Source organism: Chenopodium quinoa, unplaced genomic scaffold, assembly GCF_001683475.1.
Source record: "Chenopodium quinoa cultivar QQ74 unplaced genomic scaffold, ASM168347v1, whole genome shotgun sequence".
Classification (NCBI taxonomy): domain Eukaryota; kingdom Viridiplantae; phylum Streptophyta; class Magnoliopsida; order Caryophyllales; family Amaranthaceae; genus Chenopodium; species Chenopodium quinoa.
This window is the reverse complement of record NW_018742720.1, coordinates 2,460,312-2,473,296: the sequence shown is the minus strand read 5'-3', so window position 1 is coordinate 2,473,296 and position 12,985 is coordinate 2,460,312. Positions and strand designations below refer to the sequence as shown.

The 12,985-nt window shown below is 34.8% G+C and overlaps 3 protein-coding genes across 3 annotated transcripts; 1 reads left to right on the top strand and 2 right to left on the bottom strand.

The window, feature by feature from the left end:
* The first annotated feature begins 607 nt into the window (after positions 1–607).
* On the top strand, positions 608–4,418 carry LOC110723168 (adenine nucleotide transporter BT1, chloroplastic/mitochondrial-like). Its single transcript, XM_021902494.1, has 3 exons — positions 608–1,594; positions 3,255–3,416; positions 3,512–4,418. Exons 1-3 carry the CDS (start codon positions 1,028–1,030, stop codon positions 3,980–3,982), a joined length of 1,200 nt encoding a protein of 399 aa, XP_021758186.1. The 5' UTR covers positions 608–1,027; the 3' UTR covers positions 3,983–4,418.
* A 593-nt stretch (positions 4,419–5,011) lies between these two features.
* LOC110723169 (uncharacterized protein At2g34160-like) lies at positions 5,012–8,491 on the bottom strand. The gene is made up of 5 exons (XM_021902495.1): positions 8,202–8,491; positions 7,491–7,539; positions 5,821–5,883; positions 5,654–5,715; positions 5,012–5,350 (listed from the first exon to the last, which is right to left on the bottom strand). The coding sequence occupies exons 1-5, from the start codon at positions 8,358–8,360 to the stop codon at positions 5,261–5,263; spliced, it is 423 nt and encodes a 140-aa protein (XP_021758187.1). The 5' UTR covers positions 8,361–8,491; the 3' UTR covers positions 5,012–5,260.
* Positions 8,492–10,921: 2,430 nt separating this feature from the next.
* On the bottom strand, positions 10,922–12,449 carry LOC110723167 (putative F-box protein At5g60060). Its single transcript, XM_021902493.1, has one exon. The coding sequence runs from the start codon at positions 12,078–12,080 to the stop codon at positions 11,181–11,183; it is 900 nt and encodes a 299-aa protein (XP_021758185.1). The 5' UTR covers positions 12,081–12,449; the 3' UTR covers positions 10,922–11,180.
* Between the last annotated feature and the right edge of the window lie 536 nt (positions 12,450–12,985).

Sequence of the window (12,985 nt, the reverse complement as noted above, 5' to 3'; positions counted from 1 at the left end):
GACACTCCTAAACACAAACATAGAATTTGGGGTTATTTGGTTGACAAATAAAAAATATGGGAAGTTGAAAATCCTAGGAATTGAAATTCTTTGAAGTTGTTTGGTTGACAAATTCATGGAAGTATAAATTTCCACTTCCCACAAAATGGGAGAAGTTAATTACCTAGGGGGACCTAGGTAAGTGGAACTTCCTTTAGAATTTCCACTTCCCTTAGTTAACCAAACACTTTTTAAAATTTCCTAGGAAGTTCAATTTCATGGGAAATCAATTTTTCCAAGGAATTTGCAATTCCTATATTCAACCAAACCAGCTCTTAAGTAAGTTTGGTGAAGACTTTGACTAGTCTGAAATTCTAAAACACTCGTGAGTAGTTAAACAATACGGAAGTGTCGTACTTGTACCAACATAAGTCATCAATGTACACATGTAGAATCTTGACGATGAATGACGCTTGCACGAGTTATCTCACTCACTGACTCACTCCAACTGACTCACTCTAATTTCGTCTTCATTGTGACTCCTTTAATTGAATATATTAGTCAAAATATTTAGTAGATGAAGAATCTTATTTGGTGTTACGCAATATTAATAAAGTAATAAACCTAAGTTTTCTATGTAAATTGTATAAATATAAAATTGCACCACCAGACAACCTATATCAAATCCCTCCCTCTTTCTCTCTCCTCTTTCTCTCTCTGTGAGTGGGTAAGTGGGCGGGTGTAGATTTATTTTAGTTTTTATTCAATCAAAAATATCATAAATTAAAACTATTTTTGCATACCCTTTTGAAAATCATTGAATTTAACCCCCTTTTTTCCCTCGTTTTCCTGTGATTTTTGCATAAAGATACGATTTTGAAACATACCCAATTGCCAGAAATCGATTAATTGGTTTGCAGAACCTCCATTGTTTGTTACTGCATGTGAATTTCATCTTCTGGGCAATTCAGAAACCCTAGCAAAATTAAATTTTTGAAATTGGGGAAATTTGAATTAAAAAATATTATTTTTTGATAAAATTATATTCATGGGTTGGGATAGATTGCAAATTTGTAATGGGAATGAAAAGGGGTTTTTGAGCAATTGCAATTTAGGGCTTCAATGGAGTATCCCAGAAGAGAGTTCTCACCAACCCTTTAAAAGGGGGGTATTTGCAAGTGTAGGGCAGGTGGGATATGGTGGTGGGGTACCACCAAACCCCACAAATCCTAAGGACAATGAAGGTGGTTTTAAGGTACCATTGATGGATTTGTATGTAAAGTATGTATCATCTCCTGAAGGGTTCAAAATTGTTGGGATTCCTGAGGGTGTTGAGGAAGGGGAGAAGGGTAGGAAGAAGAAAAATGGGTTGAAATTGAAGATTAAGGTTGCTAATCCTTCATTGAGGAGGTTGATTAGTGGGGCGATTGCCGGCGCGGTTTCAAGGACGGCTGTGGCACCATTGGAGACTATTAGGACTCATTTGATGGTTGGGAGTAGTGGACATTCTACTACTGAAGTGTTTCAGGAAATTATGAAGAGTGATGGATGGACTGGATTGTTTAGGGGGAATTTGATTAATGTTATTAGGGTGGCTCCTAGTAAGGCTATTGAGGTATAACAACATTAATTTTTCTCTATTAAATTGTTTTAATTTGTTTTGTGATTTCAATTGTGCTTGCTTTCACTGTTTTTTGGCCTAGCTGAATTGATAATGTTGTTTGTTTGCCTTATACTCTTATTTGGTGCATGTGTATATTATCTATGTAATCTTGATTCATTGTTTGATTAGCTACTATGAATTATATTCTGTAAATGAAAATGAGCAATAGAGTAGGTTGTGCAACTATTAATGAGTGTTTAGCCTATGTTAGCTAGTTTAATTTTTTAAATATACTTAAATACTACGAGTATTCTTCTATTGCCATCAGTATGATTCTTGTCTCGATGTATATTGAGCATGATTGGTATATATTGTTTGTAAGTGCTAAAAATGGAACCAATTATCCGTTACCCTTACTCAATGGTAACTTAGTTGATACCTTCCTCAACCCCCAAGTTGAATAAGGGGTTTCATGTCCTGAGTTGTATTGAACAACTAACAAAGTAACATTTAACAGTACTCTTTCTTCTTATATGTTTCAAGTCTATTACCTTTCCTAAATTCATACTAAACATGCACTTTGTATTAATTTATTACATACCTGTGAGGATTAGTTGGGGTAGTTGTCGTGTGAGAGTAAATTTTGCTGCTGCCTTATGTTGTTTGATCATTTTGCTGATATTTCATCAGACTGTAGAATTCACTAAAATATGTTCATTGACATCTACCCCCTTGTTATGATTATAGTTGAATTTATCAAGATTAAGTATTGAATTAATGATAATAAATAGCTAATCAATGACAGATACTTTCTATAGTTGTGATTGATGATCGTGTTTGTTTTATTGCCTCCTTTAGGGAGTTTTATGATGCTGCTTGAGCTTCTCAGCTTTCTCATAAATTATCTTGTTCTTTGTGATCAAATGATGATTAGATCCCAGGACGCTATATAGTTTTTGTGTGAACCTCCTTTTTAAAGCTGTTTGCTTGCTCTAAGCATTTGACATGGGAAAAGAGGGGTATACCTTTATTATGTTAACTAATATGTATGTGTCCAAATCACAACACAAAACCTCATTCTATCGTACTATGATGCACATTTGCACTTTATCTCTGTTTGCGAAAGCTCTTCTAACGTGGGTGATTTCTTAATTTTTAGTTTGAGCTCATACAAAGCTTTTATTCTATAAGCCTGTATTGATCATGGATCAACATGATATTTGTATTGGTATGTGTAATGATATAATAATTAATGCTGAAATAAGTTTGCTTACTATGAGCAGTACCTATCTTGTCCTCTGACTTGTTAACATTTTGGTCATTGAGATTTGGTGTGATGTAGCTCTATAGTTCTGATTGGGTTTTGTTTGTCATTGTTGTTAGTGAGCCTAATACTAGACGAGCTTCTTTATGACACCGTAACTTTTAGACTATCCAAAATTGAAACATCCCAAGGTTGTAATTGAGAATTTTTCTGATTGACAGTAGTTGATATTTTTTCCCACTTTTTTTGTGGGATATGTGTGGTGCTAGGGTTGGTGGGTATTTTGGCTTGTTTTGAACAGTGCTGGTTAAGAGTGTTGAGCTTATGCTACACGGATTTTCTCTTTCTTGCCAAATCAATTAAAATCTGTTTCATGAATATAATGTTCATTCTTGTTTTTCTGTATAGCTCCTTACATATGACACGGTCAATAAGTACTTGTCAGCAAAGCAAGGAGAACAAGCTAAAGTCCCTATTCCACCTTCTCTCATTGCCGGGGCCTGTGCTGGGGTCTCCTCTACCATATTGACATACCCTCTTGAGTTGGTGAAGACCCGCTTAACCATACAGGTGCTTCCATTTTCTTACCACAATTGTTCTTCCAGATTATTATACACCCACGACTGATGACATGATTTATATCATCTTTTGAGCAAAATTTACAGAGGGGTGTCTACAATGGTATAATTGATGCTTTTGTGAAGATCATACGTGAGGAAGGTGCCTCTGAGTTATACAGAGGCCTTGCCCCAAGCTTAATTGGAGTGATTCCGTACGCTGCAACCAACTATTGTGCTTATGACACGCTGCGGAAAGCATATCGCAGAGTCTTCAAGCAAGAGAAGATTGGCAATATAGAAACCCTACTGATTGGCTCTTTGGCAGGTGCCATTTCCAGTACAGCAACTTTCCCTCTTGAGGTGGCCAGGAAGCATATGCAAGCAGGGGCTGTAAGTGGAAAGGTATACAATAATGTGTTGCACGCGTTGGCTACTATCCTCGAACAGGAAGGGGTACAAGGTCTTTATAGAGGTCTTGGCCCTAGTTGTGTGAAATTGATGCCAGCTGCTGGGATTTCGTTCATGTGCTACGAAGCATGCAAGAGGATACTGGTGGAAGACGAAGATGAGGCATAGGAGAGTTCACCAACGGAATTTATTGACACATGAAGCTTTGCGGCGACTTACCTTCTGCAACTTTTGTCACAAGGCCTTTGTTTGGGGCAACTCAAATGGCCACTCGATAGGAGCTTATACTTTTTCTAGAGATATCACAGTTTTCCCCCCTTTTTTGTTATCTTTTTCTATTATGATTGAAGTGGAATAATATGCTGAAGGTTTAATCTTGTGGTTTAATTAGTGAAATTTTGAGTAGTTACATAACTGGCAATTTAAGTTTCTGCATTAAAACATATGTAATTGTGACTTGCATCGCTCAAAATCCATTTTGCCACTATGTACATAAGTGTCATTGAAAGTCCCCCCTAATTGTATCCCAAACAATACCATGATAACTTATATTTTTGCTTGTTTTTGCTTTTTCGGCAATGTATTAGGTAACATTGGGTTTTAAGGAGTAAGTCTTTGGATTTTAAGAGTAAGCCCATTGGTAGTAGCCAACACCAACTTAAAAACTACCCTCCCTGTCTTCTGACAAAGAAAAAGAGTCAATGTGGAAATTGTATTATACAACTAAGAGCTTGCCATGCGATAATATGAACTCAAAAAAAAAAAAAAAAGGCAAAATTGGCCAAAACACCTTGAAGTATGGCTTAGGTGCACTGAGCACCCTAAACTTTGCGTAGTAGCCAAAACACCACCAACTATAGTCTTGGTGCGACGGGTGCCTTAAATGAAAATTTCCAAGAACTTATTTCACTAGAGGAAGTGAATTTTCACTCCATAGCAGTTTAAAGAAATGGTGAATTGATCTCATCCACTTGGCACACGCGGATTCATCTCCTCCGGTGAAATAAACAGCCATAATTTTTCATTTAAGGCACGCGTCGCACCTTACATCATAGTTTGTGGTGTTTTGACTATTATGAAAAGTTCAGGGTGCTCATTGCACCTAAAGCCATAGTTTAGGATGTTGTGGCCAATTTTGCCAAAAAAAAAAAAAAAAGAAAAGAAAAAAAAAAGTAGCAGTATAGTATAGTGAGCAGCTGAGCACAGCAAGTCAGCAATCAATCAGTAACCCTATAAGCCCATAAAGAATTAATCACAATTTGCAATGTAAGAAACCAGAAATAGAACTGTTTGTTGTTACAAAATTGATAGGGAAAGCCTTTGTAGCTGAATCCGTTAGTACAATTTACTTTATAGAAAAGACAACCCTTGAGTCCCTTACAAACCAGTGGCAAACAGATAAATAGAGACTGAAATGACTGATAGAGCACTGCAGTTTGGACATCCTTATGCCTGCTCCTCTTCTTCGGCAGCCTCTGCTGCAGCAGCAGCCATCAACTCATCGAATTTCTCTGACTTCTCGAGCACAATTTCAATCTAAAGAAGAAATCAAATCAGAATTAAAAGTAAGCCTACATTCAAAATTAAAAACTTTATGTGAATTTCCTAACATGTTTATGCTTAGTAAAATCATGCCTTTATCTTATATTCTTACGAGTAATTTACACATGCAAGGAGCATGTGGCAACTAATTCTAGACAACTAGAATACTAATGTTCACTCTCTAAAGACAATGCCCTTATCTGGTTCCATTCATGTTGGCTGGTAGAGAAAAATGAACACATGCCCACAATCCACAATAAATTAAATGCAGCTACCGAATTGTGTAAAGCCAGATACCTTAGCTTTTTGGACAGGTCGTCCCCCTGATTCATTGATGTCAACTGTTGAAGTAGCTATTTCTATCAAAAGAAATAAATAATAGAGCATTAACATCCGAAGGCTCCAAAGAACAATCACAACTTAGAAATAAGAGTAATAGAAATGAAAGACAAAAAGAAACTAACTCTTCTCAACAGCAAATCCATTGTTCTTCAAAATTTCAGCGATTGTGACAACTGTTGCAATGGCTGCAGACACCAGCAAATATTTGGTTTGAAATAGACAATTAGAGGACAAAAAAATTCTAGATACAAAGGTTTGATAGAGAAGTAAGCCAACAAAGTTACTATATAACTTTAAAAGCAACAAATGAACAACACCAAGTAGGCAAATACCAACAAGGAGCTAATCAGGGTTTAACATTATAATAAAGTTGATGCACTAAGCAATTTATGCTGACAATATACAGTGTAAATTTCAATTAACTTGAGATGTCTTATAATAACAGTATCTGACTACAGCGATGCCAGGTTAGAAACAAACTACCAAGTGCTTCAAGAACTCTGAGCAATCCTAAATCCCATTTTCCTGCAGGCAATTTTTTCTTCGCACTTTATAAACAAGGGAAAAGCAAGACACAAGTGTTCAACATATTAAAGAGCCTTTGATATCATTTACTTATACAAGCTCTTACACGTACAACAACTATCATCACACTCATCTTTCACCATTCACCAACACAACCCTTTCCCAAAAGGCAAACCAAAAACTTAAAACTATGGAGAACACCGATAAGAGTTTGTAAATGGAAGTGGAATTTTATATCAAGAGGAGCACCATAAAAAACGAAGCAGCCACAGACACGTCTGTAATTTATCACAGGGAAAAGAACACCAACCACTAGGAAAGTTGACCTATTCTAATCATATCTAGTCTGGATAAACTAGGCTAAATATGGTATCTGTGCTGAAGGCGACGCTATAGCTACCTAATTTTAATCTAGCAGACAGTCCACCTGGGGGATAATATTCGGCAAAAGTTTGTTTTGCGAAGAAGTACAAGTCCAACACATACCAAAGCAAGATAAAGTCACTAAAGAAAACCTGATAATACACACAAAGAAACTTTAATGACTATAATGAGCATATGGGAGATCTGCAGGCTTTGGTCAAATCTCAAACTAATTGAGATGATTTTGTTGACATTTTTATCATGGTAGTCCCAAAACATTGGCCTGAACAGACTAGTTGAAGAGATTCAAACCAGACCAAAAAGGAAAGATTCAGACCATATCTTAAAAAATTCAAATCATAACACCTTAAATAAGAAGAAGAAAACATAGCCTTAATAAATGAATAATCATCAAAAATAACTCCTTTCCACTAAATCAACAAACTATAGATAATGCAACCATAGTCGTTACCAAGCAATCTAGCTCATTAATCAGAAGATCCTTTCACAAAATCCAGTTTGGATAACTAAACTGGCCTTGGTAGCTCAGCTGAGGGAAACCATATATTGATACACCTGTAAGTCTAGCGAATAAACCTTCTATTTAAGTCATTTATTACAGCTGAAGAAAATTAAGGTTTACATGAGTAACATATTGTTTTGCTCATCAATCCTGGGTTTCATCAAATACGAGCCATTACCATCATGAGGCTAACTAACTTTGAAACAAGACAAGCAAATAGATAGATGTTACCAAGCAAAATTCTCCTTGTTCTCTTCCCTTTATCCTTTCAATTTTTTCTATGGGAGAAGTAGGGTTAGATAAGGCACCACTAGGCAACATACACTGTTTAAGATCAAATAAAGGGTAAAAAATTGAAGCTTAAGATTACGAAATACATACCCATTCCAAGAGCAGAGAGCTCCACCTCATTGTGTTGTTGCATATACCTCTACAAAAAAACATTATCAACTACATTACTTCCACTACTTCAAAAATTGTAACAAAGGTCAACTAACCTGACACACAGCAACATAAATCCACACCAAACAAGCTCAAATATACTACGAGCATCAAATTTACAAAAACTACTCTAAGCAAAAACAAATTCCCTTCACTCGGATATGAAAATATCATCCACTGTTGAATGCATCATCATAATTAACATAGATCAGCTATATAGCCCAAAAACTATAATAATGTTAGTGTCACATTGCAAAATCCGAATTCTAAATTTAAAGCTAATCTACACACAAATAATTATTCATAGCAATAAAATCAAAATTCATCTCATACAACATTGTTCCTACAATAAATTTCCTGAGCAATTATTATAAATATACCCATTTAAAATGTCCTATGAATGTTTACCCCATTTCTTTATCTGGATATGAACATTTTTTATTATAAATAATTATATAAACCAACATTCTGAAAAATAAAAGAAGCAAAATATTCCCTTTTTTCTTTGAACAATTAACAAAATTATACTAAAAATTAACAAAACCCCAGATAAAATTCCATCAAAAAGTCTAATAAATAGCATAATTAACAGAAAAACTTAATTAAAAAAACAAAAAGAAAACCCCATCAAAAGTATTCTTAAGAAAATACCTTGGCAAGATTGACGTAAAAAAAGAGAGGTTTTTTGGTGTTGGAAACTTGAATACGGTTTTTCTTGTTGTTGTTGTTGTTGTTGTTGAAATTGTTGTCATTGTTGTTGGATGAATCTGTAATGCTAAGATTGTTAACGCCCTCTGCAACTTGTTCCATTTTTAGTTTTTCTTGTTCTGGAAAACTGGTTGTTGTTGTTGTTAAGTTGTTCAAAAGCCGAAAACCCTTGACTACTTCTATTTTCTGTTTCTCTCTCCTCCAAATTTTGGGAAGAGGATTGTGCTCGCCCACCAAGGATATCTTGGAAGTTTTTTTTTTTTTTTTTTTTTTTTTTTTTTTTTTAACATGGGCTTCATACGGCGTCGTTTTCTGTAAACATTTATTGATTTTTTATTTTTATTTATACTCCTTTGGTAATTAGTAGGGAGTAGGGATTACTATATCAGGGAGTGCACATAATTTTGAAAAATATGGAATTTTTAGGGTACAGTTGGATGCATCATGCGCATGATATATTTGAAAGAATAAGACACATATGTATAAAGAACACGAAATAAAATAACATATATTTACAAAGAATGTGAGCATAATATGTTATTAGGGCCTGTCAAATTTACTTAATTTCAGCTCAGTTCCGTTCAGCTCCTAATTTCCTTCTCTCATAAAATATTCACTTCAGCTCAATTCAATTCAGTTTAGCTCAGTTCAGCTTCAATCGGTCCAGTTCTATTCAGATCAGTTCACTAAATGTGAACAGGCCCTTAGACTTTGATCATTATGTTCTTTGTTCTTTTTAATGACACAAAGTATGTTTTTTTTTTTACTTAATAACATGTTCTTCTATGACCATTTGATCATGTTCGTTTGTTCCTAATTATTCTTTGGGTTAAGCTTGTATGTGTTATTATTTATTTGTAATTAGATTATCCTCGTGCGATGCACGATTTCTATATAGATAAAAAAGAAAATTTAAAATAATAGGTAGAAGGAAAGCCATACAAATACAATAGAATATGTTTTGAAATATGTTTTGACAATGGAGAAAGAAAGAAGGGACATTGAAAATATTATTTGGGAAGAGCTCAATTGTCACTCTGAATCAGCCAATTTTAAAGGAAAAAATAAATAAATTAAATGAGGTGAATTTAGGTCGAAAATTTTTGTTAGAATCAGCCAATTTTAAAGGAAAAAATAAATAAATTAAATGAGGTGAATTTAGGCCGAAAAATTTTGTTAGAGAGCTTGACATGTGTACAATATTGGAGATGTCAGCGGTTGTTATTTTAGTACTCGTAGTAGTTATTAGTTATATGTTAGTCTCGTGTGATGCACAAGTTTAACATTTTTTTTAGCTTACTTGTGTGTAATACGTAGGAAGAAAGAATGGACATTGAAAATATTATTTGGGAAGAGCTCAATTGTCACTCTGAATCAGCCAATTTTAAAGGAAAAAAATAAATAGATTAAATGAGGTGAAGAAAATGATGTGTACAATATTGGAGTTTGATGATGTCAGCGGTTGTTATTTTAGTACTCGTAGTAGTTATTACAATATTTAATTAATTTATCACACTCGGTAGATAATACTCACTCTCCTCTTATTCTTCCACTACTTTTGCTTTTTACAATTTTTTATTTATTAACTACCCCACTAACTCCATATTTTATTACTTTCTCCAATTTCTCCTAAAACTCCGCGTATGGAGAAATGAAGCAAGTATTTAAAAACGGAGGGAGTATATAAGGAAAATTTGTGGAAAAAAACCTTTTAAGAGGTCGTCTTTGTGAATAAGGACCTTTTAAGACAAAAGTTGTGGGAAAGGACCTATAAGTTGTGTGAGGTTGTGAAGAAAGATTTTGGTTGGTTTTCCAGTAAATACATATTGATATCCTATATCAACCAACAGCGTTGATATAAGGGCATTTCTGACTTATCACTCATTAAAGTGAGAACAAAACTGGAAAGTGAGTAACACCCCGTTGCAAGCCATCCGTTGCAAACCAATTGAACTTTCCTAACGTCTGTTTAGCTGTTGCGGTCAATATCGTGGTTGACCTTTTGACAAACACTGCGTTTTACTCTCTTGCTCTCCAGTTCACTAATTTTCAAATTCGATTCTAGTGGCGATAACTTTGAAGTTGCTCTCCAGTTCACTAATTAACAAAATCGAAACCAAGGGCCAACTCGTATGTTGGTGGTGTGGGTAAAATCAACTGTAATTCCTATGGTGTTGGTAAAATGATGATTTGGCCATTCGTATCAATTAGAGGGTATAATATTGATTACATGAGTAAACAATTCTACAATGGTTTTCTAATATATTAGTCAATACACTACAGGAAATTGTTATTGCCCAACTCTAACTCAGCAAATACTTGACATGTTTGATGTTTATTAAGGACTTTCTGTTAGAGCTGTGACGATGATACAGAGCAAGAGTGAGCACGAGTGGATGTGATGGCGTTAATCTCTCTCCTCATCCATCTGGTATCTCAACAAAAAGTGGAGGTGATGGCGTTAATCTCTCCGTCAACAATGTCCCGTTACAAGATTTAATTAAAAAATTCGATATACGGGGTCCACATCATCATCCCAACATTGGGCACGTGGAATTCAGCAAAAACTTCCCAAATATTACAACAATGCCATTATATCAACATATTTTTGTTGATAGTGGATATCAATGGGGTGTGGCTCTTTTCCAGCTAGCTATCGTAGGTAGATAAGGTTAGTGCTTTAAGTGGGTGTTGAATGTTTACCCTTTGTAATAGTAACTTAGTAAGTGATCATGGGTTAAAGTGTTAAACGAGTAAGGTAGGTCAAAAACAAGTAATTGAGTTGTTTTTTTTTTTTTTTTTTTTCCGGACAAGAGTAGTAGTATATTATGTACTTTTAGATACCAATAAATAATAAATAACGCTGCGTGAGTATGTGTTACAAGAATATAAACAAGTTGGAAGACAAAATCGATTTTAGAATTAAATTGCTGGACGAAAACACATGGGACAACAATAGGAAGAGCGTAAGTGGGTGTTATTCTCCAGCTTCAATGGTCGGATGATATTGTCACCCATTTGAAAAACACAAAAGTCATGTCCCGCAAGTTTATCTTTGGTGGCATTAGAACCGAATGTGTAAGTATCTGTAAAGTATATGCAATTGCGTTGGCATCCCATCTCACTTGCACGAACAGACATAGTTGCATTGTTACCCACAAATAGAGCAACATCTTGCAAATCTTTCAACTCTTCCCAACTCCTGTCATCAAACTGAAACTTGTAAACCTTAAAATTAACTGTCTTGTAATGATCAATATCATGTTCACCTTCTCTGACCTTTCCTTCATCGTTTGTTTCCGTCTCAAATATCCTCAATACCAACAGAAGATCCTGACCAGAATTAACTATGTAGGTTTGTATATACGGTACGTAACATCCGTACCAACTTAATGCCAGAGGTTTCTTATTCTGAACATCATCAAGGTTTACCAGTGCAATATTGCCACTCTCATTCACGAATACAAGTCCATCGGTACCAAGATTATCCCTACGGTATAATACATCCATAACCCTCCGGTAAATAGCCCTTTTCTCAGATATAATTGGTGTCCACTGTGTGTCCCCGGGCTTGGCAATTGCAGCTCTAAGATAGGCATCATATATAAGTACCACCAATAAAGTATCACCTGACACCTTAAGTACAACAGCCCTGTTTATGAAATATGCACCAAGGAATTCACCAGAATTATCCCAAAGGAAGGGGATTGTACGGCGACAAGGGAGATCGAGGCGATCCTTGGTAAGAGGGTTAAATAAGTACATGTTATCATCAATCCCATGAGTTAGTATCCAACCATGAGATGATCCCCAACAATTCATAGATCACACTTGACATTGTAACACCTAACTTTCTCATGCGTTAAATCCAACAAGCCTCGAGTAGTATTAATATCATCAAACTTGTCTTCAACACTCTCTGCTTCAATCACATTCTCTAAACGATCAGGTTCCAGATACTGTATCCATTCATCCTCGTTGATATCCTGGTTGCCATCAGTTAACATAAGCCACGGCATTTGACAATCCCACTTCCGCTTCAAATTGACTGTATCACAAGCTTTGCGCCACGAACGACACACACCGGAAAAGGCTAGACCGTCTACAAATGATACTATGTGTTTATCAACTATACGAACCACCAAATCAGTCGGCAGGTCTGCCCAGTTAACTTCCATCTTCACTTTTTTCCTACAAGCCATAAACCTTAAGAGTGAAAAACTGAATTCAAAAAAAGTTATCGGTGTTGTGTTGAACTCTTGGACTTGTGAGTTTCTAATGTCTCAAACTTCCCAACTCTGACTATTTATTTAAAAAAAAACGTGACCTTCAAGCAAATCCTTTTAACAAAAATAAATAAACGCGTTTCATTGTAAATTACGAGATAAATTATTGTGTTCGAAAATAGGAAATAAATTATTTTAAGAGATATTAGGAAATAAATCCTTTTAACAAAAATTAGGAAACAAATCCTTTCAAATAATTTTTAATTTTTAATTTTTGAAGAAAGTTAGGAAATAAATTCTTTTAACAGATATTTGGAAATAAATTCTTTTTAACTAATTTTGGTTGGATTATGAACTGTATGTACATAAATTATTTTAATAAATTAAAATAAAAAATAAATAAATTAATAAGCAAAGTATTAAGAAAAGATAAATACATAAATGCACGGTTATCTACATCGAACAACTTAGAGATATTTATTTATTTTTACCAAAAAAAAA

What these genes read in the sequence shown, in the direction of transcription:
- LOC110723169 (XM_021902495.1), bottom strand. Translation starts at nt 8,360, where the DNA reads ATGGAACAAGTTGCAGAGGGCGTTAACAATCTTAGCATTACAGATTCA. An exon ending in GCTCTCTGCTCTTGGAATGG is followed by an intron (nt 5,884 to 7,490) that starts GTATGTATTTCG and finishes TGGTGTCTGCAG; the next exon opens with CCATTGCAACAGTTGTCACA. An exon ending in TGGATTTGCTGTTGAGAAGA is followed by an intron (nt 5,716 to 5,820) that starts GTTAGTTTCTTT and finishes TTCTTTTGATAG; the next exon opens with AAATAGCTACTTCAACAGTT.
- LOC110723168 (XM_021902494.1), top strand. Translation starts at nt 1,028, where the DNA reads ATGGGTTGGGATAGATTGCAAATTTGTAATGGGAATGAAAAGGGGTTT. An exon ending in CTCCTAGTAAGGCTATTGAG is followed by an intron (nt 1,595 to 3,254) that starts GTATAACAACAT and finishes TTTTCTGTATAG; the next exon opens with CTCCTTACATATGACACGGT. An exon ending in AGACCCGCTTAACCATACAG is followed by an intron (nt 3,417 to 3,511) that starts GTGCTTCCATTT and finishes CAAAATTTACAG; the next exon opens with AGGGGTGTCTACAATGGTAT.
- LOC110723167 (XM_021902493.1), bottom strand. Translation starts at nt 12,080, where the DNA reads ATGAATTGTTGGGGATCATCTCATGGTTGGATACTAACTCATGGGATT.